The sequence below is a fragment of the Trematosphaeria pertusa genome (assembly GCF_010094035.1).
Source record: "Trematosphaeria pertusa strain CBS 122368 unplaced genomic scaffold BU26scaffold_6, whole genome shotgun sequence".
NCBI classification, from domain to species: Eukaryota; Fungi; Ascomycota; class Dothideomycetes; order Pleosporales; family Trematosphaeriaceae; genus Trematosphaeria; species Trematosphaeria pertusa.
In genome coordinates, this window is record NW_022987217.1 from 910,857 (window position 1) to 935,835 (window position 24,979).

The 24,979-nt window shown below is 56.0% G+C and overlaps 10 protein-coding genes across 10 annotated transcripts; 3 read left to right on the forward strand and 7 right to left on the reverse strand.

The window, feature by feature from the left end:
* Nucleotides 1-2,354: 2,354 nt before the first annotated feature.
* Nucleotides 2,355-5,808, reverse strand: BU26DRAFT_504311 (uncharacterized protein; the record flags this gene model as incomplete). The annotated part of the gene is made up of 6 exons (XM_033826763.1): nt 2,355-3,689; nt 3,737-4,661; nt 4,760-5,038; nt 5,089-5,193; nt 5,246-5,271; nt 5,461-5,808. The coding sequence occupies 6 exons, from the start codon at nt 5,806-5,808 to the stop codon at nt 2,355-2,357; spliced, it is 3,018 nt and encodes a 1,005-aa protein (XP_033684887.1).
* Nucleotides 5,809-6,622: 814 nt separating this feature from the next.
* Nucleotides 6,623-7,351, reverse strand: BU26DRAFT_291795 (uncharacterized protein). Its single transcript, XM_033821651.1, has one exon. The coding sequence runs from the start codon at nt 7,227-7,229 to the stop codon at nt 6,726-6,728; it is 504 nt and encodes a 167-aa protein (XP_033684888.1). The 5' UTR covers nt 7,230-7,351; the 3' UTR covers nt 6,623-6,725.
* On the reverse strand, nt 7,352-8,442 carry BU26DRAFT_291794 (uncharacterized protein). Its single transcript, XM_033821650.1, has one exon. The coding sequence runs from the start codon at nt 7,984-7,986 to the stop codon at nt 7,474-7,476; it is 513 nt and encodes a 170-aa protein (XP_033684889.1). The 5' UTR covers nt 7,987-8,442; the 3' UTR covers nt 7,352-7,473.
* Nucleotides 8,443-13,307: 4,865 nt separating this feature from the next.
* Nucleotides 13,308-14,572, reverse strand: BU26DRAFT_550202 (uncharacterized protein; the record flags this gene model as incomplete). Its single annotated transcript, XM_033832039.1, has 3 exons — nt 14,554-14,572; nt 13,767-14,481; nt 13,308-13,736 (listed from the first exon to the last, which is right to left on the reverse strand). Exons 2-3 carry the CDS (start codon nt 14,376-14,378, stop codon nt 13,308-13,310), a joined length of 1,041 nt encoding a protein of 346 aa, XP_033684890.1. The 5' UTR covers nt 14,379-14,481; nt 14,554-14,572.
* Nucleotides 14,562-15,970, forward strand: BU26DRAFT_550203 (uncharacterized protein; the record flags this gene model as incomplete). Its single annotated transcript, XM_033832040.1, has 2 exons — nt 14,562-15,382; nt 15,443-15,970. The coding sequence occupies exons 1-2, from the start codon at nt 14,912-14,914 to the stop codon at nt 15,968-15,970; spliced, it is 999 nt and encodes a 332-aa protein (XP_033684891.1). The 5' UTR covers nt 14,562-14,911.
* A 230-nt stretch (nt 15,971-16,200) lies between these two features.
* On the reverse strand, nt 16,201-17,009 carry BU26DRAFT_291920 (uncharacterized protein). Its single transcript, XM_033821652.1, has one exon. The coding sequence runs from the start codon at nt 16,878-16,880 to the stop codon at nt 16,431-16,433; it is 450 nt and encodes a 149-aa protein (XP_033684892.1). The 5' UTR covers nt 16,881-17,009; the 3' UTR covers nt 16,201-16,430.
* Nucleotides 16,687-17,515, reverse strand: BU26DRAFT_518407 (uncharacterized protein). Its single transcript, XM_033828802.1, has 2 exons — nt 17,065-17,515; nt 16,687-17,008 (listed from the first exon to the last, which is right to left on the reverse strand). The coding sequence occupies exons 1-2, from the start codon at nt 17,369-17,371 to the stop codon at nt 16,884-16,886; spliced, it is 432 nt and encodes a 143-aa protein (XP_033684893.1). The 5' UTR covers nt 17,372-17,515; the 3' UTR covers nt 16,687-16,883.
* Nucleotides 17,516-18,276: 761 nt separating this feature from the next.
* BU26DRAFT_550204 (uncharacterized protein) lies at nt 18,277-19,380 on the forward strand. Its single transcript, XM_033832041.1, has 2 exons — nt 18,277-18,946; nt 19,007-19,380. The coding sequence occupies exons 1-2, from the start codon at nt 18,437-18,439 to the stop codon at nt 19,124-19,126; spliced, it is 630 nt and encodes a 209-aa protein (XP_033684894.1). The 5' UTR covers nt 18,277-18,436; the 3' UTR covers nt 19,127-19,380.
* A 160-nt stretch (nt 19,381-19,540) lies between these two features.
* BU26DRAFT_604191 (uncharacterized protein) lies at nt 19,541-22,232 on the reverse strand. Its single transcript, XM_033835501.1, has 3 exons — nt 20,816-22,232; nt 20,085-20,763; nt 19,541-20,019 (listed from the first exon to the last, which is right to left on the reverse strand). The coding sequence occupies exons 1-3, from the start codon at nt 21,814-21,816 to the stop codon at nt 19,621-19,623; spliced, it is 2,079 nt and encodes a 692-aa protein (XP_033684895.1). The 5' UTR covers nt 21,817-22,232; the 3' UTR covers nt 19,541-19,620.
* Nucleotides 22,233-22,801: 569 nt separating this feature from the next.
* BU26DRAFT_518409 (aldehyde dehydrogenase) lies at nt 22,802-24,975 on the forward strand. The gene is made up of 4 exons (XM_033828803.1): nt 22,802-23,105; nt 23,158-23,388; nt 23,457-24,256; nt 24,314-24,975. The coding sequence occupies exons 1-4, from the start codon at nt 22,966-22,968 to the stop codon at nt 24,661-24,663; spliced, it is 1,521 nt and encodes a 506-aa protein (XP_033684896.1). The 5' UTR covers nt 22,802-22,965; the 3' UTR covers nt 24,664-24,975.
* The last annotated feature ends 4 nt before the right edge of the window (nt 24,976-24,979 follow it).

The following is a 24,979-nucleotide window of genomic DNA, read 5'->3' on the forward strand; positions in this document are numbered from 1 at the left end:
CACCGCGCCCGCCGCCATGCCGATACTCCACCAGCCGCCTTCCCATCTTCTCCTTTCTGAGCAGCACAAATCGGACATTTCCCGGGGAGAATTCACCACTATTCCGCTGGAGAGCGGAGGGACTTCGACGACTCTCGGCGCTGTGCTCATACCTCCGTTTCAAAGCCCCCTTCGATTTTGCTTTGGACCTTTTTCGTTCTGTGGATACGAGCGCGGTGCATATAGATAGCTATGTTCCTGACTTCTATCCTGAAGTTATGGAGGTCCTCTGTTCGTTGCGAAGACTGAAATTTCCCAGTGCGTTAGGTGCGGGCGGTAAAAGCGGACTGGGATAGTAATGGCGTTGTAGTCGGTGTCGGTGTCCATGGAAGGCGACGTACGTATTGTGGAGTTGTATGTACAGGAGATTGAGGCGTCGCAGGTGGGAAGCTAGGTATTGTACTCGGGCTGGGGTAGTTCTAGCTCTTGCCGCTTGGTCTTGTATATGTAGTTCCTTTCCTCCATTTTACGAGTAGTAGGATATGAGTTCAGGGATGTAGATGCCTGGCGTGATTCGTCCGTAGTTCTGTGGTTCCCAGCTGTGGCTTTCCACTCTATCACCGCGATTGAGAATAAGGCATTGAAAGCTATGTATCGTTAGAAAAACATCGGCCCCGTCTTTCTGGATAACGTAATAGAACTCGCTACGACACGCACACATACGTTTCTCGGTAAGTCCGCTGGGAACTTGTTCCAACTATGCGTTTTGCTAGCTGCTATTTTCACTCACATACCCTTCCTTCCTCCAGCGCAGAGTGCGCTGAAACCTGAGTTACCGCAGTGCACAGCCAGCCCTCTCGCCTGCGTTTTAGCCGTCAAACACCTGAGTAAGTCCAGAGCCAGCAAAGACGTCAAAGTTAAACTCAAACTCAAAGCTGAAGTTGAAGTGAAAGTTAAACTCAAACTCAAAGCTGAAGTTGAAGTCAAAGTCAAACCCACTCCCGACTCCTAGAGTGCTGTGATTCTCCCAATCCAGTCCAACATATCCCACCCCGCCACTCCTCCCGCCCCGCTCGCCGCGCCCACCAAAGCGAGACATAGTACTGCACCGCGCTGCACAGTCCTAACCAACTAGCCTCAGGCCTCCCACTCGCTTGCTTCCCGCTCTTGCTCGGCCCGATTCGACTCGCCCGCAAACAACCGTCATCCCGGTACATCGCACCCATCGGGAAGGTCCACCAGCCGCCTCTGCGGGGTGGGCGTCATACATATGTACAAGGGTAAGTAGGCTGGTAGGCGTGCTGAGGGATTTGAACCTCGGGATGGATGGATAAGCTACTGTAAGCTACAGTGCATGTGGGAGAGGTTGTGCTGCGCGGGGCCTGGGCTGGAGTAGATGCACTGGTGGGGTTGCGTTAGGTGGATGCTGGGCTGGTTTCCCGGGCTGGTTTCCCGGGCTGGACTGGGATTGGGGTATCGGTTAGTGGAGTGCGGAGGGTAAGAACAGGGGAGTGAGAGGGAATAGCGATGACCGATAGATTGGGCTGTGTTGTTGTGCGTGAATGGGTCGCCTTAGGAAAAGAAAACTGCGCTGAGCTGAGCTGAGCTGAGCTGAGGCGAGAGCAGAATGCGGCCCAAAACGTATTGTAAGGAGCGGACAATTATCACATGAAAGCAAGATATCAATAGAGGTGATTCGGTGGTAGCGGTAGCCAAGGTAATGGCACAATGCATTAGGTTGTTCGTGATACTCGTGGGAGCTTTTTATGCTCCTGTACCTATCATCTATAGTAGAAAGATCACGGAGATGATTGGGCGCCTTGGTACAGACAGCATGCAATGAACAGAGCAGAAACAGAGTGAATAGAGACTAATAATACAAGCCGAGAGCCCCGCATACATGCAGAGGCATCGACAAAAAAAAGACAAAGCCCGCAATGACGCCGAGGCGAGAACTGCAAGGAAGGACGAAGAGGGTCGAAGGGTGAAGAGATAGTGGTACAGGAGCCTAAGAAGAGGGTATACCGGGCCATAAGCCAAAACATTCCGTCATTCGTGAGATAGTAATCCTGATATCCGTCGTTGCCATTGCCATTGCCGTTGCCGTGTCATACCATGCCGAAATGCTAAACCACGCTATGCCGATGCACTATCCAACAGTAGCGGTGAGGGAATGCGAGAAAGAGAATATGATGCGAGAAGGACAGGAATATATGCGAGGCGAAAGAGTGCAGAAGGAAGAAGAAGAAGAAATGCGAAACGATGAAGGTAGTAATGTCGACCATGTGAGATCATACGTTGACGCGTGATGGCTGTCGATGCTTTGCGTTGCGCTCGTTCCTGTCGTATAAGCTGGAGAAGAAGTATGAAGGGGCTTAGACGCCCCAGCCTTCCCAGCCCCTTCCCATGATCTTCTCCAGCACTCCGATGACTCCATCAAGAAGTTCACCTAGGCCGTCGCCACCACGGCCGGTGCCCGCACTAGTAGGACCAACATTAGTACCCACAACGCTATCCCTCCCCTCCATAGCCCCATTCCTCAAACGCATCTTGACCCAGCGCATTAGAGCCGAGCAGCCCTGCTGCCACTGAGTCACGTCGCGCGGCCACTGCGGTACGATGCCGAGGAAGTCGAGCTCGAGGAGGGCATTGGAGAGGAAGTTGATGGATGTCATGGTGATTTCCGAATGCGACATGCTAGTTGGCGTGGAGGGTGGTAGCGGTGCTGGAGAGCTGTGTGAGTTGTGCGGGATGAGGCCAAGGGCGGTAGGGTGGGTGGGGTTCGGAGAAATGCTGGGTGTGCCGGCTGCGAAGTGAGTCGGAGTGGATGGATAGGTGGGATTGGACGGAAGAGGAGAGTGGGACTGGAAGCGATGCGGCTGGTTCTGGGTCTGAGGCAAGTTGATGCGGGTGTTGGCTGCAACAGTGACAGCCCAGATCGTCAGCGCGGCGAAGTAGAGACCCATGTCGGCGCCGAGTTCAAGGCGAAGTGTGTGTGCCGGTTGCGCGAGGGCATGCTGCAAGATTTCGATCGACAACTTAAGGGCTTCCTTGATAGGAGTGTGTTGCTCAGCTACATTGGTCCAAAGTCCAGTGACCCAAGTCCTGAGCGTTGTCTTGTAGTTCGAGAAAGCCTGGGGGGAAGGAACCTTTTCGGAGAGTATCCACGACTCGCCGGACACAGCAAGTAGAGCGCGGATGGGGGTGACTTGAAGAAGCTTTGCAGTGAGGAGCAAATGTTTGGTGATGGGCGAGCTGTCAAGCAGATGATCGATCGCAACGAAGGGCGGAGGGGCAAGATAAGGAGCAGGGTTGCTGAAGTGGTTATAGTGCGCCGCAATGAGGAGCGAGGACTGGAAGCAGTCAAGAGCCGTCGCAGTCATATCGGGCGTGATCTGGTAAACGTATGGTTGGTGAACGTATTGCTGAGCCGCCATCGCCCAGTCGGACGGGTTCGTCGCGTCCCATAATGCGGAGTAGGCCGGGAAAGGAAGGTCGAAGCCAGAGAGTTGAATAAGCGATGGCTGGGAGTTGCGGGCGAGCAGAGTGGCTTGTTGAGACTCCAAGATGTAACAGCAGAGCAGTAGTCGTTGCTGAGTGGAGAGCTCGACCCATTGACCCCAACGCTCGTATGTAGCACTCTCCGATTGCGCAAGGGCGGAAACATTATCGACGATATTCGATGTGATGATCCTGAAGTTTTCGCCAAACTGAAGATCGTCAGTAGGGCCGGTGGAAGTGGTGAAAGAATGCCTACCTTGTGGTACATAGTCTCGAAGCGCGTCGACAGTCTCTTGGCCGCGCGGCGAGCTCGGTATTGGGAGAAGACTTCGATGAGGAGCAAGGCCTGCCAGTCGCACAGGCGGTCCGCCTCTGTCATGACATCAAGGTCTCTCTGCTTGCCTTTAGCATTTTCCTTATCGCCAATGGAAGAGTAGTTGGTCCATACCTTGTCCAGCAGCTTCATGCACCTGTCGTGAAGTATTCGAGACTTCCGCTTGACGCAGGCGTCATGGGAGTATTGCCCACCGATAGCGATCATGGCGGCGTGGAGCATCGGCGACTGGTTTAGGCGTTCATGCGTAGCTCGATGCACGACGGGAAAGGTGGGGTGAAAGTGTCTCCAGTAATTGTCAAGATATTGTTCAAACGGGTACGTGTTTTCGAGGCCCATACCATAGGACTGCTCTGCGAAGAGAATTGCCTGCTCCTCTTCATCCCTCTGCGCAATGGTTTTGGGGCCAAAGTGCCCAAACCCCGATATCGGATCGACTCCAGCTGACATGGGCATGCTCGTCATGGGATAAGACGTGGCCATATAGGCCAGGCTGGGCGGAGCAGGACTCTTGTCGTTTGAGGCCCACGTATATGCCATTGTCGAGGTAGCAGAAGTAGGTGACCGCGACGGATATCCCCAGGATTCTATGAACGATGCATTGGAGTTTGTGCGGGTGCGTGCTTGATTCGAACCAGGGCCGTAAGGATGATTCGCGAACATGTTCGTGTAGTCGGCCTGAGGAATAGGCGAAGCATATCCGCTCGAGGATGAGTAATTGGGCGACTGGCCGAAGGGATCATTTGTTGACCAGGCAATGTTGTTGGTTTGCAGGTTTTCAACTGCTACCGGAAGTGTTACAGAATGACGCGCCGCAGAGAAGGATGACCTGGGCTGCTTCAAATGGCTGCAGTCAAAAGTCAGCAATTTGTGCAACGCAGGGATCTGCGACAATGTGAAGAAGGAACGGAAAAAGACGACATTTGATGTACAGTTGAAACTCACTTGAAATGGGAAGTGGACTTGGAACTTGGAGAAGAACGGAGGACAGGACCAAAGGTGGAGGAGGGGAGCTGAGGAGTACGAAACGGGTTGGAAGTATACCTTGCGTTTGGCGCCGACTCCGGCATAGGAGAGACTGGCGGCTGGTAATACGGCGCAGGCGGGACTGTGGTCACAATCGGCGTGGGCATCGGGACCGACGCGGAAACCACAGTTTCAGTCTCTGCGCTGCTTCCTGGGCTAAATATTGGGGTTTGTGGCGAGTCTTTTCCGACTTCGTTACTGCCATCAATCAGCATTTTCCGTTTTGGGGAACAATGCAAGGCGCTTACTGTCTTTCCTGGTGTCGTTGCAGGAGATCCAATCTATAAAAGGGCTTCCCACATCCTGGGAAGTCGCATCGCAGTGCATCCTGCGCGTGGTTCTTCTGGTGCCGTCTGCAAGCCATATTAGCTGTGCCCCTCCGTAGTAAGCGCACTTCAACCTCACCTCAAATGCTCTGCTCTTGTATAGGACTAGATAATCTGTCAGTAACGTGCTCATCAACAATCTTCAGGCCGCCACAATAAAGAGAAGTTCGATGCGGCGCGAGGCGGAGCAGGGGAGGAGTATGGATAGAAGAGTCGTGGCGACTTCGTGTTCAGCCAGCCAGAGCGTGGGCGGAAGCGAACGCGAGCTGAAGCGCAGAGAGGATAATAACATACCCGTCCGCATTCGCAATGATGCACCTTCAATCCCTTTTTCGCCTTACTGATGCGGCCCGTCCTGGTGTAGTGGACCGACGTCTCCTGCGACATCTGCGTAGGGCTGGTCGACCGTTGCATGGTGGAACTCTCGCCACGGGAGGAGCCGGCGTGGGGGCCGAACGAGGCCTCTTTCCTGGATCCTGGGCGACGACGAGATGTAGACTTGGTTCCGCCGACACGCTCATCCGACGACTGCGAGGTCCTGCGACGTTTGCGTTGTGGTGATGGTGACGGAGGGCTGCCTTCAGGTTGCGGGATGGATGAGGCCAATGGGCGGCCGCCTGTCTCACTGGGGTAGTCCGACATAGCTGACTGCGGCAGCGACGAGCAGTATATATCTTCTAAGAGCTGGAGGGGCCCTGCGGGAAGGATCAGAGCCTCAAGTGGGGAGCTCGGACACAAGAGGGCCCGCGAGGTGGTAGCGGGCGAAGGGTCCAGATCCGGTAGCACAGCAGATGACTATGGGCTAAGGCTCATGTTTCGCGCGTAGGTGTGGCGGATTAGCAAGGAGTGAGTAGGCGGACTCGGAGGACGAAGCGGAAGATTAAAGACGATAGGAGACCAGGGCAGATGCGAAGGGTAGGGCTGTCCGTCCGAAATGGGGATCACGGCCGTTCCAAATCGGGTTCTGACGAAAGACGCAGAGGGAGAGGCTGCGCCCTACAGTTTGTGGAGGGGAACTGTAAATATCTGCGGGCTGTGCCTGGAGCCAAGCGTGATATTAGTGCACGACGAGGAGGACACGGGAGCAGCTCTCTGGAGGAGGCAGAGAGATGAGGTGCTTGAGCTGCAGGTCCCGCCCTGCCCTTGACGCTGGGAGATAGGGCATGGGGGAAGGCTGGCAGGGGAGGCCAATGGCAGTGCCGCGGCGGCTCTCATGACAGCGCTCGACGATCGAGGAGAAGCTCGACAAGCTTGAGCCCACGGGGATGGCTGGAGGCGCAACCGAACGGTTCCAGCAGCCGCAGAGGACAAGGAGGCATCCGAGCACCAAAATTGGGGTGGGCGACCCCTGCATTGCTCGGGGCTCTGACTGGGCGGTGCCCACGCCAGGCTGCGGACCGTTCCCGCATCAAACCTTCGAGGCACACCGCGCAGTGGTTACTAAGAGGGGAGTGGCTTGGGAGTTGCGGTGGACGAGCAAGCGTGAGCCGTCACGCCCGAAAATAGCGGCATGCGTGAATGGGCAGAACGAGCGCGCTCAGCCTTCCTGCACCCGCGCACTACCTGCCGCTTACCGCCGAAGGATCACGGCCTGTCCCAAAGCGACTGCCAGTGGTGCGGTCATCGCGACGCAGCAGATGCGCGACGAACCATGAAGGATGATTAAGAGGGTGAAGGGGGAGGGCAGCGACGCCGAATCGACGTCGCGATGCAGCTGTCGGGGACCGCTTGGCTGGCAAGCGGGCGTGCGACTGCTGCTGCCCCTGCAGCCCATGGATAATGCCCGACCCTGCGGCAATTGAGGGCCATTGGTGGAGTCGATTATTGGACAGGTGCAAAGCGCGGCAGACTGGTCCTCCTGCAGCTGCTGCAGCGGGGATGCCATGCAGAGAGAGACGTCGGCAACGACGTCGAACGTTGCTCCTGCTGGGCGACGACACGACGGTACGTCCGGTGCAGCGTGGAGATGAGAAATTCAGAATCCAAAGGCGCTGAAACCGGTCTTCGGCGCGCTGATTCGTCCGCTGAGGAATATCAGAAGAGCATCGCTGGGCCGTAAGCATCGGGGTGCAGTCTCTCCGCACACAGGATTGCGGCTATTAATGGCCCTGTCCCACACCCTCGCCGCCAAGGCGAGCAAATCTCCACACGGACAGCCCACTCGCCCAGCAAAGAGCGCAGGGCTGCCCGTGTTGGCCTGGATGTCTTAGCTGGTCCGGGCTGGGAAAGCTTGGGGAACACGTCAACCAAGCTCCCGCTCGAGCACCCCTAGTCCGCGCCATCAGCCCTCTAGGGCGCGACGAGCCTTCAACGGACGACCAACGGTGTCGACGTCTGCACGAGGACACATGCGGGACATGGCAGGACAGTCTCGAGTTTGACGAAGCTTACCGCGCTCGTCGCGCGTTCGGAAGGGGTGCGCGTCTGCACGTCGCACGTCAGATCGCATCTTTCACCGGTTTCTGGGGCTCGAGCGCCGACTGCAGACCAGAATCTCTGTATCCGCCGGCGCGGAGCATTGAGCCGGCAGAGCCGCCAGCGCGTTGACGAGGAGTAGAGTGCGCACGTGATGTCGCACAAACTGCTCGCAATCCTTTCCGGTCCACGTTGTGGGCGGCCGCCGCGGGCGACGTATCGCCAGGAGCGGTTGACGTCGTATGGTCGCCCAGACGGTCGGAATCCCACCGACAAGGTCACCGTCGTTTGAAAATCGGTCCTGTTTTTCCGCAACCGAGATGGCGGTCTTGGATGGCGGTTAAGGGTCCCAGCGTGAAAGACCGACGTTCTCACGGCTTTGCATACCAGGCCAATCACAGCCATGGAGCCACTGTCAGAAAGTGTGAGAGATCAACGGCGGGCGCGTAACAGCGCCCAAGGGCCCATGATTCAGCAGCCAACGACTCAACCGTGTCACGTTCAAGCTTTCAAACAGGGGATTTTGTTCGCTTTGCCAGCCTGGCAAGCACGAGCGTTGGTGAGCCGTGCTGACTTACTGTAGCAGAACGAGCTCTTGCTGCTTCTGCGCAAGCGTGCCCTTTCCCGCTCCGGCTTCGCATGTCGTTTATGAGGGAGCGCTACGAAGCTTGTCGGGACGGCGATCGCTGTGACGACAGAACCCTTGGGACCTCAGGCTGACCTGAATGGGCGGGTTTCGGGATTCAGCGTGCAGCACTCCTTGCATGTAAGACTTCTCGAAGCTCTGAGAGGCTGACGTTGTGAGAACTCAAACCAGAGAGCAGGCATCGCGGCTGAGGATGTAGATTGCTTTTGCGATTTGGTGCGCTAGAAGTTGCAATATGGACGGGCATCAGGCATTCTGATGCCTGCCGGTTCTGTACGGTTGAGAGGCCTAGAGCATGAAGTGAGACAGGGCCTCAACACTCCAATACAGCCGAATCAACCTGAGGCAGGCTCAATGCTCCTGCAGGCGGCACGTGGGCTGCGCTGCATGTGGTGATGCAGGTGGACTGATGATTGCTCGAGCAGCGGGAGGGATGGTGACATCGGCAGATGGCCGAAGGATTGCTGCGGCAGGAAGTCCGCTGCAGCTGCACGGCGAGCAAGAAGCTTCATCTCCACGCTCCGTAGTCGCAGCATACCCGACGCGTTCCGGGCGTTGAGTGGCGAGCGATGCAGATGCCGATACTTAACAGTGACCCCGCCCGCGAACGGACGGGCATAGTCCAACACCAAAGCTCTGAGACATGGCCAATCCAACACTGCTGGCGTATCGATGAAACGGAGTCGACAGCATGGCGACGGCGGACTGCAACTGTCGCTCGAGGCTAGAGCGGGGGAAGCGCCTAGGCTCAGGGAGTACAACGAGTCCGGGCCTGTCTGGGGAGTCGCATCTTGCACTCTTCCATACCGTCCTCCTGAGGAGTATCGCCGCGCCGTGGCAACATGCAGATGGCGTCGAGCAGCAGACGGAACTCGGAGAGGGCTAGGCGCTTGCCTATCGCTTCTCGCGGCGCCGTTCCAAGCCGGCCCACGGACGGCCGCTAGCTCGCGGGAAGCAAGATGCGGGATTCATCTGAAGGTGCTGGACCTCACTGGCGCGGCCTTTGTTCGGTGTAGCGGCTGGCGAGGTTGACATTGAGGTGAGGAGAAGCCATCGCCGTCCGAATGCGAACATGGAAGAAAGTCAACAATGGCACGATCCATGATGTGCGGGGCGCTAGCGAGTCGTCGCTTCCTAGCCTCGCTCGAGCCTCCGAGCGTCGCTCCTTCGGCAAGATTGATCTGATAGCGCTCTCCGCGGACATTGGCTGGTCGCTTTCAGGCAAGATTATCGCCAGCTGGTGTCTCGATGCGAACCTTGGAAGCACCATTTTCAGGGTTGCAAGCCTGCCGTCTGAAGCATACCTAGGCACAGTACCAGTATTGACGAGAATGCAGGCTCGCGTCGTACCATGCTGTCATTCCTGGACATGACTGCTGCGACCCCGACCAAACGGCTAAGCTAGATGCTGCTCGGGAGGAAGATGGGGATCGGTGGTCGTGAGCAACTCTGTTCATCCTGCCAATATTTGTCATGCTATGTCGGAGAAATCAGTGCAGCACTGTACCGTAGCTGGATCCAGGGTAGCCCAGCACGCAAACCGTTTCCAGCAAGCCATCGTCGCGGACTTAGCGTCCTCCGCCGTTATTCCCCCAGCCTCGCCATCGCAACACCTGGGCACCGCCGAGCAGCTAAACAAAGCAGCCGTGAAGCCACGCACGACGCTTCGCGATACTTGGACTGTTTCTCTCTACGCGCCCGTCTTCACAGCCTCGCCGCCTGCCGCATCTCTATCGCACGCCTCGCGATAGACGTGCGGGGCAGGTGCAGCTGGGCAGCACCACCCGAGATGGCTTAGCGCGGCTGCAGGATGCGCCAAGGCTCTTTCCGTTTTCTATTCATAGCCCAATCACATGGCCCGTTGGTGAGGCTGAGGCTGATCCCGCCGCTCTCAAAACCAAAATCCGCCTTGCCTGCCAGAATTCGCTCGCTCCACCGCGGCTGCGTCAGGCTGCGTCCTGGTGTGCTGCAATTCGCGGACCGACCGGCGAATGCGAACACAAGGCAACCAGGCAAACTTGAAGCTTAATCTGGAGAGATTGGTCGTGCGGTCGTGATGCCACCCCCAGCGTTTCCCTCTCTGGGCGCGCGACGATCGAATTTCCGCATGTGGAAGGGACGGCCAGCGCCCACAATTTCCCGTCATCGCTGCACCCGCACCCGCGCCCATCAGCCTACACAGTGCGCAAAATTAGTGATCTCTCTCATGACATCTGCTCCCGCAGGCCGTCTGAGCCTCCACCACGTGGAGCAACCCGCCCACCCAGTTACTAATCCGCCATCCGCTCGCCCTGTGGACGTGACGCTCTAAGCGCCCGCACGTAATGGCTGCTCCGTCTGATATCAGCACCTTTTTCATCCTACCTCACATGTCAGATCCAGCCCTACGTTCATTATTGCCGTCTCGCTTCCGCGCTCCATCTCGCTCCATCTCGATGCCAACGCTCTCCCACATCACCGGCTCTCGCTCTACCCGCTCGCTACGGCCGTTTCATAGTGCCAACACGAACCTCACCTCATCACTAGATCGCCATCGTTTCCCCTAGAGTCGCTTGCCGCTGTGCTAGTCGCCACTGCAGTAAGCTGCATTGGCTCCGCTCGGTGCGACAGGACTTGGTGTTGTGCTGTCCCTCCGCCGAGCTCTGGGTTGGACAACCGCAAGTGTCCGTCCCTGCATGCGTGGCGGCTGTCAGAGGACCGAGGTGTCGTCCTGAGGCAAGCCCCGAGTGCAACTCGACCCCTGCGTTGTACAGAAACGCTGTTTCGGACTTGTGTTGGTGGCGTCAGGGCGCGCCTACGGACACCGATGCACGTGACCCCAACAGTGGGGACACGCTACGCAGCGTGAACCCGTCGCAGGGAGAGACATTTCGAGGCACCTACGAGGCAGCCTTTCTCCGGGCGGGAGAGGACATCTTTCGTCAAAGGGCTGAAGACTACGTGGCCAGAGGTCTTGAATTCGGCCGGTATCAGGTGACTCGTCTTTCACTGTCACAATTCTATCCTCCTCCACCACACTCCGCACTCTTCAGAAGCGCGAGCGGATAGCTGTAAGAACCCGCCTGCGGGACGGGCGCCATCAAGCATTGCGTAACACCTAATCCCGCCCCTCTTCCTTCTCAAAGACCACAGCTTATCAGCCGCGCCCGAGCCACGCACGGCGGCAGATTCGACGGCAGGCAATCTGGGGAATTAAGCATATCTTCCTTCGGCTGCACAGTGTGAGCGCGCTGGCGGGAGATCTACCTACTCGTGCGATACCCGGTCGGGACCTTCAGTACAGTAAGTTCGCCCCCGTCAAGCAGGCGTAGACGGCCTTATAGGGCGTAGACGCGTCCACAGGTAGATGAGAAAGGTACGGGACAGCCAGCGATAGGGAAAGGGAACTGTAAGAGCGCAAGTGATAGCTTCAAGCTCACACTTGCCTTTGCTCGCTGGCTTTGATCAGTAGGAACCTTGGAAATGAGCGTTCAGTGCAACATAGTTTGAAGATTACTCCCCTCTCCCCATCGCTTCCAAAGCCAAGCTCCATTCGCATCAGTAGAATACAGCCTTAACGAGGAGGGAGCATGCAGCATTTCCACTAGGTTTCCTCCAGTATCGGCATACCGTGCGACAACGCACTGCGGTGAGCCAACTGCCGACAGATCTTCCACCCACCGTACATCTGCCTCCGAGCGCACTACATGCATATCATAATCTTATATTCCCCAGGAAACACACCCATGTGCAGCCACCGTAGCATCGTCCCCGGTTGTGGTTGCGCAACAGCATGCATCTGTAGCCATTATAGGTGCTGCTGTCCAAAAACACCGCACCAGCTAGCCACATTCGTAAAACCCTAGTTTTCGGACTACAACAACCACACACAGTATACGAGCCAGCTATATGCTTCCTCAAAGCTCCATGTAGCTCGGTTAACCCGCAGCATCGTCCAAGTCCATTATTTCGCTCCTGAAGTCCTTCCACTAACACAGACGGGTGGCTTTCTCCTGCTAGCGCTCCTTCCTTCCCGCGTTCCTTCGTGCCTTCCCTCTCATACCTCGTCCCAGCCATCCATGCCTTCCTTACAAATCTCTGCATCCCATCTGCGTCTGCCACCAACCACTCCCCTCCCAGCCCCATCCTAGTTATCACTCCCCAATCGTGTGTGCATTCCTAATCGCGCAAGCATGCCAACACCCCGGGGAAGCCGGCCCGCGTGGTGCCCATGGCTTTTCTGGGTGTAGTGTACGCATTCCGATGTGAGGATTAGGCTTGCCGCGAAACGAAACGAGGCTGTGTGGCTGCGATGGGGCCGATGTCCGATGGATGGCCCCCCGACGAGTTCTGATTATATATGAGGAAGAGCCCCTGGCTGCTGTGCTGTTTTGTTGCGTTTCTTGGGGCTCTTGATCGTGGAATGCGGAATACTGACCGGCGCGGTTGGTCGTTTGTGAGGCAGAGTGGGGGGAGTTGCGGGTCGGAGGAGGGCTGGTTGGACACAGACAGAGGTGGACGCGAGGCACGATCGAACGGATAGCATCTGCATCTTATCTCCCTTATCTCGATGGATTGGAGGAAGACATCGAAGCGGCGGGATATCGGCAAGACGAGGAGGATGTGTTTGGGATCCTGGAGTGCCCGGTGAAAACCTTCCTTCCGCAATGTCAGGCACTCGGGAGGGAGCAGTCCATCCGGCGGAGATCACAACGCGTCACGCGCTGAGATATCGTAGGCACAGTCCCCGAGTTCTCTCATAGTATTGCTCCAGGAGTTTCAGTCCAGCTGCTAACGATCCAGGTGAATGACGGCGGCCAAAGTTGAGAGCTTGACCGTTCCAGCTTCTTCCCCCTTACATGATCTCTTTAGTCTCTATTACCTTACTACCAACACCGAACGATACGATTATTGCCCATACTTGCCGAAATACATCTTAGGATAGCTGCCGGTCTCGGCGGTGGCTCTAAATCAGTCGGCGGGAGGGAAGTGCAGATGCAGAGCGGTAATACATCTAAGAGCGCATTAAAATCTGGCAGCTCTAACAGGCAAGCTCTTTGCATGCCATCCACGGGGCGCATTCGCTTCGAAAGCACCCCCTTCACGGTCGTCTCACTAGCCGAGAATCGTACGCCCTCTTCTCGTCAGGACTCAGCTCCCTTAATGTTACGCTGCGAACCATATCGCATCCCGACGACGCTTCGACTCGGCTGCCGTCCGCACCATGATCCCCCGTCACGTACGACAGAACGTTAACAAGCTCCTTTCCCACAACTTCATCATCCACACGGTACGGGCCCACGTCGACGTCGTAATGCCACAGCCCTTCTACGGCTACTCGTATACTCTTGAGCCTTTCGCCACGGATATGCGACCTACAAGTCTTGGGGATGTAGTGGGTGGTGGCCAAATCGGATGTCGTAACGAACAGGGACCGAAGCGCGACACAAGCGAGACACATCCTCTTGACGTCGTCTGCCCTCCACGCAGAGAATCCTATGATCGACAGGCTCTTTACGTCCGACCAAGTCTGTGACAGTGTCCCAGTAGCCAGACTTACCATCCCCGGCTCCCGCATGTCGACTTCCAAAGATCGAAGAGAGGGAAGGCGGAATACCGGCCAGAGTTCCGATCCCGACAATGACCCAAGATGTAGCGAGAGATGATGTACAACTGAGAATTGAGATGCATCCAACGCCCGTCCTATGCGGTTGCCTTCCTGGTCGAGCCTCGGGTGGAGCCAGACAGGATCGCTTTGTTTTGGTGGGAAACGGGAGAGATCGAGGACCTTGAGGTTTGGGAGCAGTCTAATGGTCGACAAGAGAAGGGGCCCGCATTGGTCTTCCACGCGGCCGTACCACTCATCCTGCTCGATGCTGTATTTCGTGATAGTCTGAAAACATCCTTCCGCGCTATGCTGGACGGCAAAGTTTTCGACACATTCGGCAAGATGGCGATTCGCGGAAAGCGTACGCAAGAGCTGTCGGCCCATGGTCCCGGATGTGCTATGGATGCTCACATAGAGGTGCGGCTTAGCAATGCGATACAGTCTCCGCGATGCGAGGCATAGCGAATGGAAGGTCCGAGAATCCGGACGCGTCAGATACGGTTTGCGGCGGGTGTCGATGCTGCGGATGATTGCGTCCACGATTTCCTCAGGGAGCCCGTCCATGGCTCGCGAGGAGATGTGTGGTGGTTGAAAAAGGCCTGAGGGAGAAGTGGAGAGGAATGTTGAGCAATGGGTTGCTGCCTGGAATTTATACGGCCCATGGTGGCTGTCCGTGCGGGGTCAGCAAGTAACCTGCAACTTCCCCATCACTTCCCCGAATGGAAACTTATTCACTTACCCAGATACTTCCGAGGTCCCAATTGCTTGCGAAGCCAAGTTATCTTTCGGTGCGAGGATCAGATGCTGAGGAGCAGGAACCTTCCAAGGTTGGAAACCGCGAGGCTCACGCTTGTGCCTTCCCGGATGGATGACGCTAAAAACTGCCTTCCACGGTACCGACATGACTCTTCTCTGTTGAGACTACAATGCAACCTTGGAAGATAAAAGGCAGGACCAAGTTAGGTAGCCCTGCGCACATTCTATGGTTTATATTTGGGCTTTCTCCCGCTGTCTTAGCCCACATCCTACCGTCACTAGTTACTTAAATTCCCGACAAAGCCTACTCTGTCCAAGCACGAATTCTGTCCGGGTCATCAATGGAAGCCACGAGTAAGAGGAAGTCCCCGTCTCCTTCCGGAACAATTGCGGCAGCCGCGCCTTTCACGGCGGTGCTAGCCATACGCAAGCGCAAGAAGGAACAATTGAAGGAATGGTGTGCAGGCGTGCAGGAAACCGGAAAGTGTGAGGCGATGAACACGGAAGCCGTCGCCGAACTTGGGATTCCAAACAATAGCTACTCCGATCCTCAACCAGGAGAGTCCAGCAACGATATCGACATTGATAAACAACGACAGTGCTCTATAACCAACAACAACTCCGAAACTCTGGCTCTCAGTCTTCCCATGGAAGGAAACATGGCCCTGAATTCGTCGCCCTACGAGGATCCCAACCCGAAGACAACATGGGCTTTGCCAGGCGACACTCAGCCGCAGGGCAATGCGGATGTCGACGCCGACGCCGACAAGTCACAGTTCATGAAGGAGGATGCTGGACACAAGGCCGTGCAGGTCAGTAGGCACTGTGAAGAGATGCAACCTTTCTCTGACCTTGCTCATTACGCTCGCCAGGATACGGAAGGAGCCCAACAGCGATTGCGAGCGCTGGAACAGCAGCTCAGCGAGAAGGACGCCGAAATCCAGCACCTTCAGACCCGGAACAAAATCCTGGATCACACTCTAGATATCCTAGAGAAGGAGAGGGCACAGAAGAACGAGGAGCTTACAAAACTGGAACAGTCCATCACTCAAGGCACATTGATGAGTCCAGAAGAGGTTGAGAGGCTTTATCACAAGCTCCAAAGCCTCGAAGCACTCCCAGAGAAAGCCCAGCAGTTGGAAGAATGTCTCTCTAAGGGAAATAGCGAGCTCCTAAGACTGCAGAACCTGTCCAATTCGCTGCAGGCGCAACTGGATGCGAAGACTAGAGACACCGACCGCTATCTTTCCTGCGTCATTTCCCTAGAGCAGTATCTCGAGATTGTTCTGCGGGATCGGGATTCGTCAGTGCAGTATACGCACGAGCTCCGAAAGAGGATCAGGTCGTTGGAAGAACTTCATCGAATCGTCATGCCCACCTCAACGAACAGTTTCATCTGAAAACATGCATCTAAAACCGCGACCATGGCCTCCCCATCATGCACGGCATGGGAGAACAACCGTTTGTCTCCATCGCATCTATATGCGCCGTGAAGTGCCGGAAACAGCTCATCCACGGCAAGGCAAATGAGCACGAAAGCTGCGAAGAAGAAGAGGAGAAGAAACCAGAGATCGTGCACGGAATCCATATAAATGACTGGAGACACCCGGACGCAGCGTTACTCCGCCCGGCACATGAACAAAGGGCAACTAAGCCAGTCTCACAGGTGGAATCAGAAAGTTTAGAAAGCAGAGTAAAGGCCTTGGAGCAGCGGCTGTCTGAGCGACGAGTAGCCCCCGACGAGGAGCTCTGAATAGTCCAGACTGATGTTATGGGGAAAGAAGACGGAGTAACTTCGCTGGACTGGGGATTTAGATGAAGGGTGTGGGGAGAGACAGCGAGGATCTCTACACCACCCTCCTAGAGATTCACGCTGGGTGGAGCGGGGTGCCAGGAAAGTCTTGGGTTATTTGAGGAAGAGTATGGTGTCGATGTCACGGCTGGGCGTGAGTATGAAGAGATAGGAATGCGGGTACAGCAGCTGGGGACACAGGTCTTGAGGGGAAAAGGAGGAGAATAGAGATCCGCCGGCCGTGAATCTTTCGCTGAGAGACAGGCTTGCGATGACGTGGGAGGAATTTTTCTCAGTCGTCGGACCAGGAGAAGGCGGTAATGCTGGTGCCTGTTGTGAGAGTACTTAGGTTGGAATGGAAGTGGCCAGGACGAGAGAGCCCAATCCACTACAGACAAACGACAGCAATAACGTAACAGCGTTATGTAGTCGTAATGATAGGTTGACTTAGAGAGAAGCAGAATACAAAAGCTTATCGAGGTGTACAACTTCTCCGAAGCCCGATATGCGATTCCCATTCCTCAAGATGCGTTTTCTCCCAGGGCATCTCTCAGCATCGCAGTATCCAGATACGCTCGCACACTAGCAATCATCCCATCATCATTGAAACCCAACACCCAGCAATACTCATTGTTATACTCCTTCCCTGTTCCACAATCAGCGCAGTCCTTCACAGCCATTCAGGCGCTGGATAGCACTCACCGCTCTTCAACACCCCGCCCACACCCTTCAACTCCACGACGGCCCGTCCCTTCATGCCTCCCTCCTCGGGCTCCACCATGACACCTACAACACTCAACTTCATCGGCTTCTGCAATATCGACCCAACCCCCCGCCAGCTTTCCCTGATGAACTGCTCTTTAGAATGGTACCGCTTGGCTAAGGGATGCGCGGAGCCCGTGACGAGCCAGTCCACATCCTCGGCCACGTGGTCGAAGAAGGAGGACGCTTCGCCGGCGGCGAGGTGGGCGAAGATGGAGAGAACGTGCTCTTTTGTGAGGGGTGGCATTGTAAGTTCGCGTGGAGGGAGGGGAAGGGAGTTCAAGACTGTAGGAAATGGAACATGCGCTTGAGGGTATGCTTATAGCCTGAGTCTTGTGATTATATCGGCATGAACGTTAGCGATGGAGAAAAGAAACTCCGAATATTTTCGGCGTGGATGCAGATAGTCGAGCAGTATCTTCCTGCAGTTATACGGGGAAGAGACGGGGTTAAGAGGCCAGCATCCGTATCTCCGAAACGAGGACGGCCCACACGCTGGTGGGAGAGAAGTGCTCACAGAAGCGCAGCGAGCCTCACGCCACTCTCAGCATTCGCTAGACTCCTTACAGAAACTGCGGTCGAATGTGCCGTCGTTTCAATCGTGGGGGACATCGCACTCACCATGCCTCGTCCAAGTAAAGCCACGGTTTCAACGGCCAAGCCTCAGACGACGGAACGGAACAACGGGCGGCAAACTCTGATACGAGGCAATGCGGGCCGTGACCCCCTTGTCGCATCGGCATCGGCAAACAGCTTGGCGTTATTATCTCAGCTACAGTGCTCGTCACGTGCGGCTCTTTCCGTATCCCCATCTACGATCTCCAACGCGCGAAAAGCAGCCTCCTACTAAACCCCATCGGCTATCCATTAAAGCTCCCTGCGAGAACGACTTTCCACGAGCTCGTAGGGAAGATGGCTGTTGTACGCGGCTCCAAACGCATTTCACACAGCGCGGCAGCCCCGTGGTCTGATTTCCCCAATTTTCGCGCGCCGCAGCCAATCAGCAGCGGCGCGCCATCGCACTTCTGAGGCGCACTCCAAACACCGCTTCCCACTACTCACGCCACTCCAATCCATGCCCAAATACTATCCCATCCCTTCCCCGTCGTCGCCATGCGATTCCATTCTGTTGTGCAGAGCCGGCTCCCAATCTTTTTTTTCTTCTCTCCTCCCATTCTGTTCTCTGTTTCTATTCTTTGGCGTCGATCGCTTGTTGGATTCTTCGTGCTTTCGATTCCGGAGCAGCAGTCATTTCCGCGTCGAACCGACCGTTTTTGAGCAGTTAATTGCGTGAGGAAGAAGCGCCGCCACAATGCCGCCCAAGAAGAAGGTCGGTCGTGACCCCTACACGACGCTCGCCATCGCAGTGTCCTGCCTGGTCCTCGGCATCCCCGTGTCCGGCGTCGCCATCAACCTCGAGTTGACCTTCATGGCCACGCAGAACATCAACCCCTCGGACGCCATCATCCAGTCGCCGCACATCGCCCTCTTCGCCGCCGCCGTGCTCGCCATCCTCTCGTCTGTCGTCGTCATGCTCGGCTCCATCATCCTGCGCCACATGTCGCCCAACAACGTGCCCGTCGGGCTCGTCAGCTTCGGGCTCGCGGGCGTGAATCTCGCCGGCCAGCTGATCATCCTGGCGCTGATTTACATTACGAATTCGCTGCATCCCGAGAGCAAGAGCCGGAACGATGTCAAGTTTGCGAATGGCGTCTATGAGGTGGCCGGCGGCAAGGAGTTTACGAGGGAGACGTGGAGTTGTATGATGGGGAACTTGTACCTCGCGCAGGAGCCTTGGTCGACGAATGCTTGCTCTGAATATGTATGTCGCCCTCCCCTGTTGCTGGTATTTTTATCTTGTAGCGCGCTAACTCGAGAACAGCACTATGCTAGGTACTGCACTATCCTTCTGGTGAACACGGCAGCGCTTCTTCTCGGCATCGCCTACTGGCCCGTTCGCAACTTCCTGTTTGGAGGCAGCCAGCAGCCCAAGGCCGGATAGGGCTTTTGAGGGGATTTTTCGGGCTACGGCACCGCGGAGCAGGGCTCCACGGGCCGTCGAACTCACGCATGGCTGTTGCGAGGGGGAAACGAACGAGAGATTAGAGGCATCGCGGCAGGCGCATTTGACGCTATACTTTATTGTACATTGTAGATCGGCTGTAATACACTTACTTGGTGCTTGCTATATAGCCAAAAATTTACTCGAAGTCGAGATCTGCGGAAGGATCTGCGTAGCAGAGATCTCCGTTCCAGCGAGTGATGCTAAGCGATGCTAGTCCCAAGCTCTCGGTACCCACCTGTTCATCGCTAAGCTTCCCCTCCCTCTCCACTGTATCACACACCCACCTCTCCGGCCCCCTCGCGAACACCAAACCCCCTCTCTTCACTCACCATACTAGGTAGTCCTACGCGCTGGCGCCAAAGCAAGAAGATAGTACTTCCGCAGCAGATGACACGATCACGCAGGGGCAGACTATCCTCCCAACCTCCGCCCTACTTCTCATCGTCCTGACTAACAAGCGTATCAAACGCCGTATCAACCCTCTCAATTCCCATCCTCCCTTTCAGCGCCAAATGCTCCCTATCCTTCAAATCCAGCGTAGCCAGCAGATCCCCCGACGCAGTGACGGGGTTATCCGAATGACATCCTTTCCACGAGCCGTACCCCGCTTCCTCGTGCGCAAGCCGCTGGAGCTGCAGCGTGCTCGTCGCCGACCATTCGCGGACCGCGTGCAAGGAAGCGTTGCCCCCGGCCTTGAGGTGCCGGCGCTCTTGGAGCCAGGTGGTGAATGGTGCTATGGCCATGTCGAGCAGCACGATTGTGCCCCCGATGAAGAGGATGAGGGATATACCGAGGACGTTGAAGGAGGAGTATTCGGTGCTTTTTATCTTCTAGGGGGTGGGAGTTAGTCGTCGGGAATGTAGTGGCTGATTGTATGGGAAAGGATGGCGGATACCTGGTTGATACACATGCTCTTCGCCGCGGTGTCGTTGGTCTCGGGTACTACTTGAAACTGGCTTAGCTCTTGTGGTGGGCCTCCTGCGGCTCGAACCAGCGCATCTTGCATCGAGGCCAGCTCGCCCTTCACCCAGTGCTCCGCTTCCAATTGCCACTGGTTTGCAGGAAGCGGGCCTTGATATCCCAATGCCAGGCCGTAGCGGGCCCTCAGCGCCGCGGCGCCAATCATGCCAACAAGCAGGTTAATGCTCGCCGTATCGATGCTAAACATGTATTCGGCGCGATTCACAAAGTCCTGTTGCGACTTCGACGGGAAAATCTGCGGTATCGTCGTGGACTTTTGCGGATCGTAGAGTCCGCGTAGAGGCTCGCATTGCTCGGACGCAGGCCCCTTGGGGTTGCAGAACTGGACTTGCATGGTGCATCCCATGGCGTTTATGGGCGAGTCTTGGATCCACGATGGTCGAGTCTTGTTGTTGCGATCGTAGAGTACGGAGGCGTTTCTGTGTGCGGAGAACCACGGATCATCGGTAGGTGCCGAGAATCGTATGCCTGGCGCTGATAGAAACATGACGAAGACATCGGCATCGGTCCGATGGAGCTGAGGGATGGGCGACCACATGGCGCCGCCGGAGTTCTCTAGCGATGGATCTTCGCCTGCGATGGATTCCATATGCCTAAGTGACCGTTAATGTGGTACATCGACAGCGGAAATATAATTAGACCAACCCCAGGTTATACTCGGGTCGACTTGTGCCGATATAGCCGGTGCCGTTCGAGGGGCTGTAGGGAAAGTCCAGGGGTACTTCGTAGGTCCATGCTCTTGGATGGAATGCACCATTGCTTCCCTCCCCATAGAAGACCCTGGCGACGGCTCCGGTGTCGGTGTCGTTCACGGTGTCCATGAATCCCTCAGTAACAAGTGGCGCACACTCGTGGACTACTCGCAAGTCAAACTGGTTATCTGGCGGTAAATTGATGCCAAAGTGCTTGAGGCTGTTGAGACGTCCGGTGTCGAGCACAAGGTTCTCGTCCAGTGATTTGCACATGCTTGTGTTGAAGGGACACGGCGCTTTCGAGTTCACATTTAGCGGAAGCTGCGCCGCAGTGTATAGGTTACAGCCGTCGGCATTCTGGGATCTCAATCTGTTACTGTAGCATTGGAGGCCGTAGTTCAAGAACTTGCTGCAAAGCTGTGCATGATACGGCTTGAAGAAAGAGTACACAGCGGATGCATTGTTCGCCTTCGAGATGTCCAAGGTTGCGCACCGGTCTCCTTTGAGGAGAACTTCGTTGGCCGTATCGGTAGTTACGTGAGAGGAGAAGACGGATGCGACACCAAAGGCAGCGGAGAGGATGAGAGCAGCGATGATCAACGGCAACAAGCGGAGAATCGGGTGCCGCGCCCGCCGTCGCCATGCCATCATGCTAACCAGTAATCTCCAGGCTCCATCTTGCGCAGTATCTGAATTCCGTAGTATTGCCTGGCGTTGATGGTACAGGCCATCCTTGGGTTCCGGGCTAGAGAACGAGATGTGTAGGCAAAAGCAAGCCAGACGCCATAAGCTCTTGCCTGCCATCCCAACGTAAATGGCGAGGAAGGCGATAAGGAAACCTCCATTAGGGCGGGAGAGTGTTATTGTGGCGCCACGGACGGCACCATGGGACCAATTAGTCCAGAAGCCGAGGTGGACAGCGTAGGAGTGGAAATAGAGTTCTGAGGAGTCCATGCCTGGTGAGAAAGTAGCCCGCGGGAAGGATTGGAGGTGGCGTGTGCTAACGTGGCTCGAGGGTGAGCACACAGGATCTTATACCGTGCATGTAGTCCATACCGCCCCCATATTCGTACGACATGACGCTTTTGGGTTGATGTCTTCGTTCGTATCGATAACGCGCCTGAAATAGAATGGCGGTTCGGCGATCCTGCATCCTTGGCCCCTATCAGCTTTGCAGCCTACATGAGCTCAACCCAGATTGGTACACTGCAGCGTAAGCTGAAGGGAGGCATCTGCATGCGGGAAGAGAATCTTTCGTATGAGTTTTCCTCGACGCCGAATTCCCAGGGTCGACCGTGAACAGGGAACACCTACATGTGTTATTGGCTGAAAGGGTTCACTATCTGCGCATCCCCTGCCTTGACGGGCGCCATGTGGGAGGCCAACGCAAGTAAGCTCAACACCCAGCTGTACGACTGCATGTATAGAAGGAAACAAAGCAAGAAGGCTATAGATGATCGGGCCGATACAAGCCCCTTTTCCCAGCGGCAGCAATTTCTATCCATATCAGCAGAGACATGGTAAACAGCCAAGAGCGGGGTCGGGCACAGAGATCGAAGTACGGTGTTTCTCTTGGGATACTCGTGCCAAGGGACTCAGCGGGGGAATACCAGGTCTCGATGACAGATCTACCTCCTGTTCTCTTCTCCGGAATACATCCCAATTGAGGATACGGGCGTACTGGAGGGGCGGTAGGGCCATTGCATGCAGTATCGAGGTGATTCAGAACGATTACTGATGGATCCAACTTATCTTCTCGTCGAGAAAGGTCCGAAATGGACGCGTACGGGCGTAAGTGCAACGCTGATGTAAGCGATGGAGAGGGATCCGTCAGAACGGGCGTGTTGCGCTACGCCCGAACGAGATGGCAAAAAGCGGGGCGGAGTTGCTCCGCGCGGAACCGAGGCACATGGCACGCCTGTGAAGAGGAACGCCTGCACTTTCAGACAAGAGCTTAAAAGGGGCTCAACAACCCCTCAACGGCACCAACTTTCATCCCAGCCTACCTCGAACTCCATCAACACCCCCTTAAACCCCTGCAGGGCACTTTGAGACGCAGATTCGCACAATCCTCGTTCCGCCGAAGCTTCCGCAAGCTCCACTATGGCTGAACTACCGCCCTTCGAGCACACGCCGCTCGACGACATTGCCTCGATCGCATCGCGCATCCGCACGAGCTTCCTCTCGCACAAGACGCGCCCATTAGAGTTCCGGCTTGTCCAGCTGCGGAAGCTGTACTGGGGGTAAGCCCGAACCTCTCATACGCTCGCTCATCGCTGACACGCGCTACCGCAGACTGAAAGACAACCAGGACCTTATCCTGGAAGCATGCAAAAAGGACCTCGGCAAGCCGTCCTTCGAGACATACCTCACCGAAGTCGGCTGGTGCATGAACGACATCGTCTTCATGTCCAAGAACCTCGCGCGCTTCGCAAAGGATGAGCCCGCACAGGACATGAACCTCACGAACAAGTTCTTCGGGCCCAAGATCAGGAAGGACCCGCTGGGATCGGCGTTGATCATTGGGTGAGTTGTGTAAATCGGGCTATGTACGGAGTAGAGGGGTGCATGATGGCTGACCGTGGCGTGCGCAGAGCCTACAACTTCCCCATCCAACTCTCCCTTGGCCCTCTCATCGGCGCCATATCCGCAGGCTGCACCGCCGTGCTCAAGCCCTCCGAGAGCTCGCCCCACGCCGCCGCCGTCATGCAGAAGATCATCGCCGAGTCGCTCGACCCCTCGTGTTATACCTGCATCCAAGGCGCCATTCCCGAAACGACCGCTCTCCTCGACCAGAAATGGGACATGATCTTCTACACTGGGTCCGTGAACGTGGGCACCATCATCGCGAAGAAGGCGGCCGAGACGCTTACCCCGGTGACGCTGGAGCTGGGCGGACGCAACCCCGCCATTATCACGAAGCATGCGGATCCGAAGCTAGCGGCCCGACGGCTGCTATGGGCGAAGACGCTTAATGCGGGGCAGGTGTGCGTATCGCAGAACTTCACATTAATCGATAAGGAGATGGTGCAACCGTTCCTGCGCGAGATGAAGAATGCGCTTCAGGAATTCTATCCGCAAGGTGCTAGGAAAAGCCCGGATTACGGCCGGATCGTCAATCTAAGGCAGTTCCAGAGGCTGAAGAAGATGCTGGATGAAAGCAGTGGCAAGATTGTGTTGGGCGGCACCATGGATGAGAGCGATTTGTTCATCGAGCCCACTGTCGTGGAGGTCAAAAGCATGGATGATAGTCTGATCAAGGAGGAGAGCTTCGGCCCGCTACTGCCCATCCTCCCAGTCGCGGATCTGGATGAAGCGATTAGAATCGCCAACGAAGTGCACGACACACCCTTAGGCCTTTACCCCTTCGGCAACAAAGCCGAGATGGAAAAAGGTACTTCCCCTCCCTACCTCGCGCCCCTCTCCTAACTCACTACTAACTCTCCCACAGTCCTCTCACAAACCCGCTCCGGCGGCGCCTCCCTCAACGACGGCTTCTTCCACGCCTCAATCCCCACCTTGCCCTTCGGCGGCGTGGGCTCATCCGGCCAGGGCGCCTACCGCGGTAAAGCCTCGTTCGACGTCTTTACGCACCGGCGCAGCGTCACAAACACACCTGCTTGGATCGAGAGCATGCTGGATATCAGGTACCCACCCTACACTTTGAAGAAGCAGCAGAAGTTTGCCAGCATGAGCGAGCTGAAGCCAGACTTCGACCGCGAGGGGAGACCGATTGGGTGGGGGCGGTGGATGCTCGGCTTGTTGGGCGTGAAAGGCTTGGCGGCTGTTGTGGGTAAGTGATTGCATGTGCTGCGCGTCTCATGTTCTCCTTTATTTCTCTGATCCTGTTCCCTTGGATTTCTTGGTTTATACGTCATTTTCGTTTGCTTTTTGTGTGGTGTTTCAGGCAATTTGGGACGATCTCTGATACCCACAAAATGCTATGTATGGTAATGCCTGGGGCTCGTAGTCGGCTCATTGAATCTGCCCCTTCGTTGTATTCTGCGTATTCTCCGCTGTTTGATTCCATCGTGCGGTGCTCAAAGGCTAACGTAAACCAGTGGCTATAGGTATCCGGCTGTATCTCCAACGGCGGGCTAAGTTGTAAACGGACAAT

Coding starts and splice junctions, on each gene's coding strand:
- BU26DRAFT_291795 (XM_033821651.1), bottom strand. CDS start 7,229: ATGCTTACGGCCCAGCGATGCTCTTCTGATATTCCTCAGCGGACGAAT.
- BU26DRAFT_291794 (XM_033821650.1), bottom strand. CDS start 7,986: ATGGCTGTGATTGGCCTGGTATGCAAAGCCGTGAGAACGTCGGTCTTT.
- BU26DRAFT_291920 (XM_033821652.1), bottom strand. CDS start 16,880: ATGGGAATCGCATATCGGGCTTCGGAGAAGTTGTACACCTCGATAAGC.
- BU26DRAFT_518407 (XM_033828802.1), bottom strand. CDS start 17,371: ATGCCACCCCTCACAAAAGAGCACGTTCTCTCCATCTTCGCCCACCTC. Junction 17,009..17,064: donor GGGCGGGGTGTTGAAGAGCG/GTGAGTGCTATC, acceptor ATTGTGGAACAG/GGAAGGAGTATAACAATGAG.
- BU26DRAFT_550204 (XM_033832041.1), top strand. CDS start 18,437: ATGCCGCCCAAGAAGAAGGTCGGTCGTGACCCCTACACGACGCTCGCC. Junction 18,947..19,006: donor CGAATGCTTGCTCTGAATAT/GTATGTCGCCCT, acceptor ACTCGAGAACAG/CACTATGCTAGGTACTGCAC.
- BU26DRAFT_604191 (XM_033835501.1), bottom strand. CDS start 21,816: ATGGACTCCTCAGAACTCTATTTCCACTCCTACGCTGTCCACCTCGGC. Junction 20,764..20,815: donor CGACCCGAGTATAACCTGGG/GTTGGTCTAATT, acceptor ACGGTCACTTAG/GCATATGGAATCCATCGCAG. Junction 20,020..20,084: donor AGAGCATGTGTATCAACCAG/GTATCCGCCATC, acceptor CCCACCCCCTAG/AAGATAAAAAGCACCGAATA.
- BU26DRAFT_518409 (XM_033828803.1), top strand. CDS start 22,966: ATGGCTGAACTACCGCCCTTCGAGCACACGCCGCTCGACGACATTGCC. Junction 23,389..23,456: donor GGATCGGCGTTGATCATTGG/GTGAGTTGTGTA, acceptor TGGCGTGCGCAG/AGCCTACAACTTCCCCATCC. Junction 24,257..24,313: donor CAAAGCCGAGATGGAAAAAG/GTACTTCCCCTC, acceptor ACTCTCCCACAG/TCCTCTCACAAACCCGCTCC.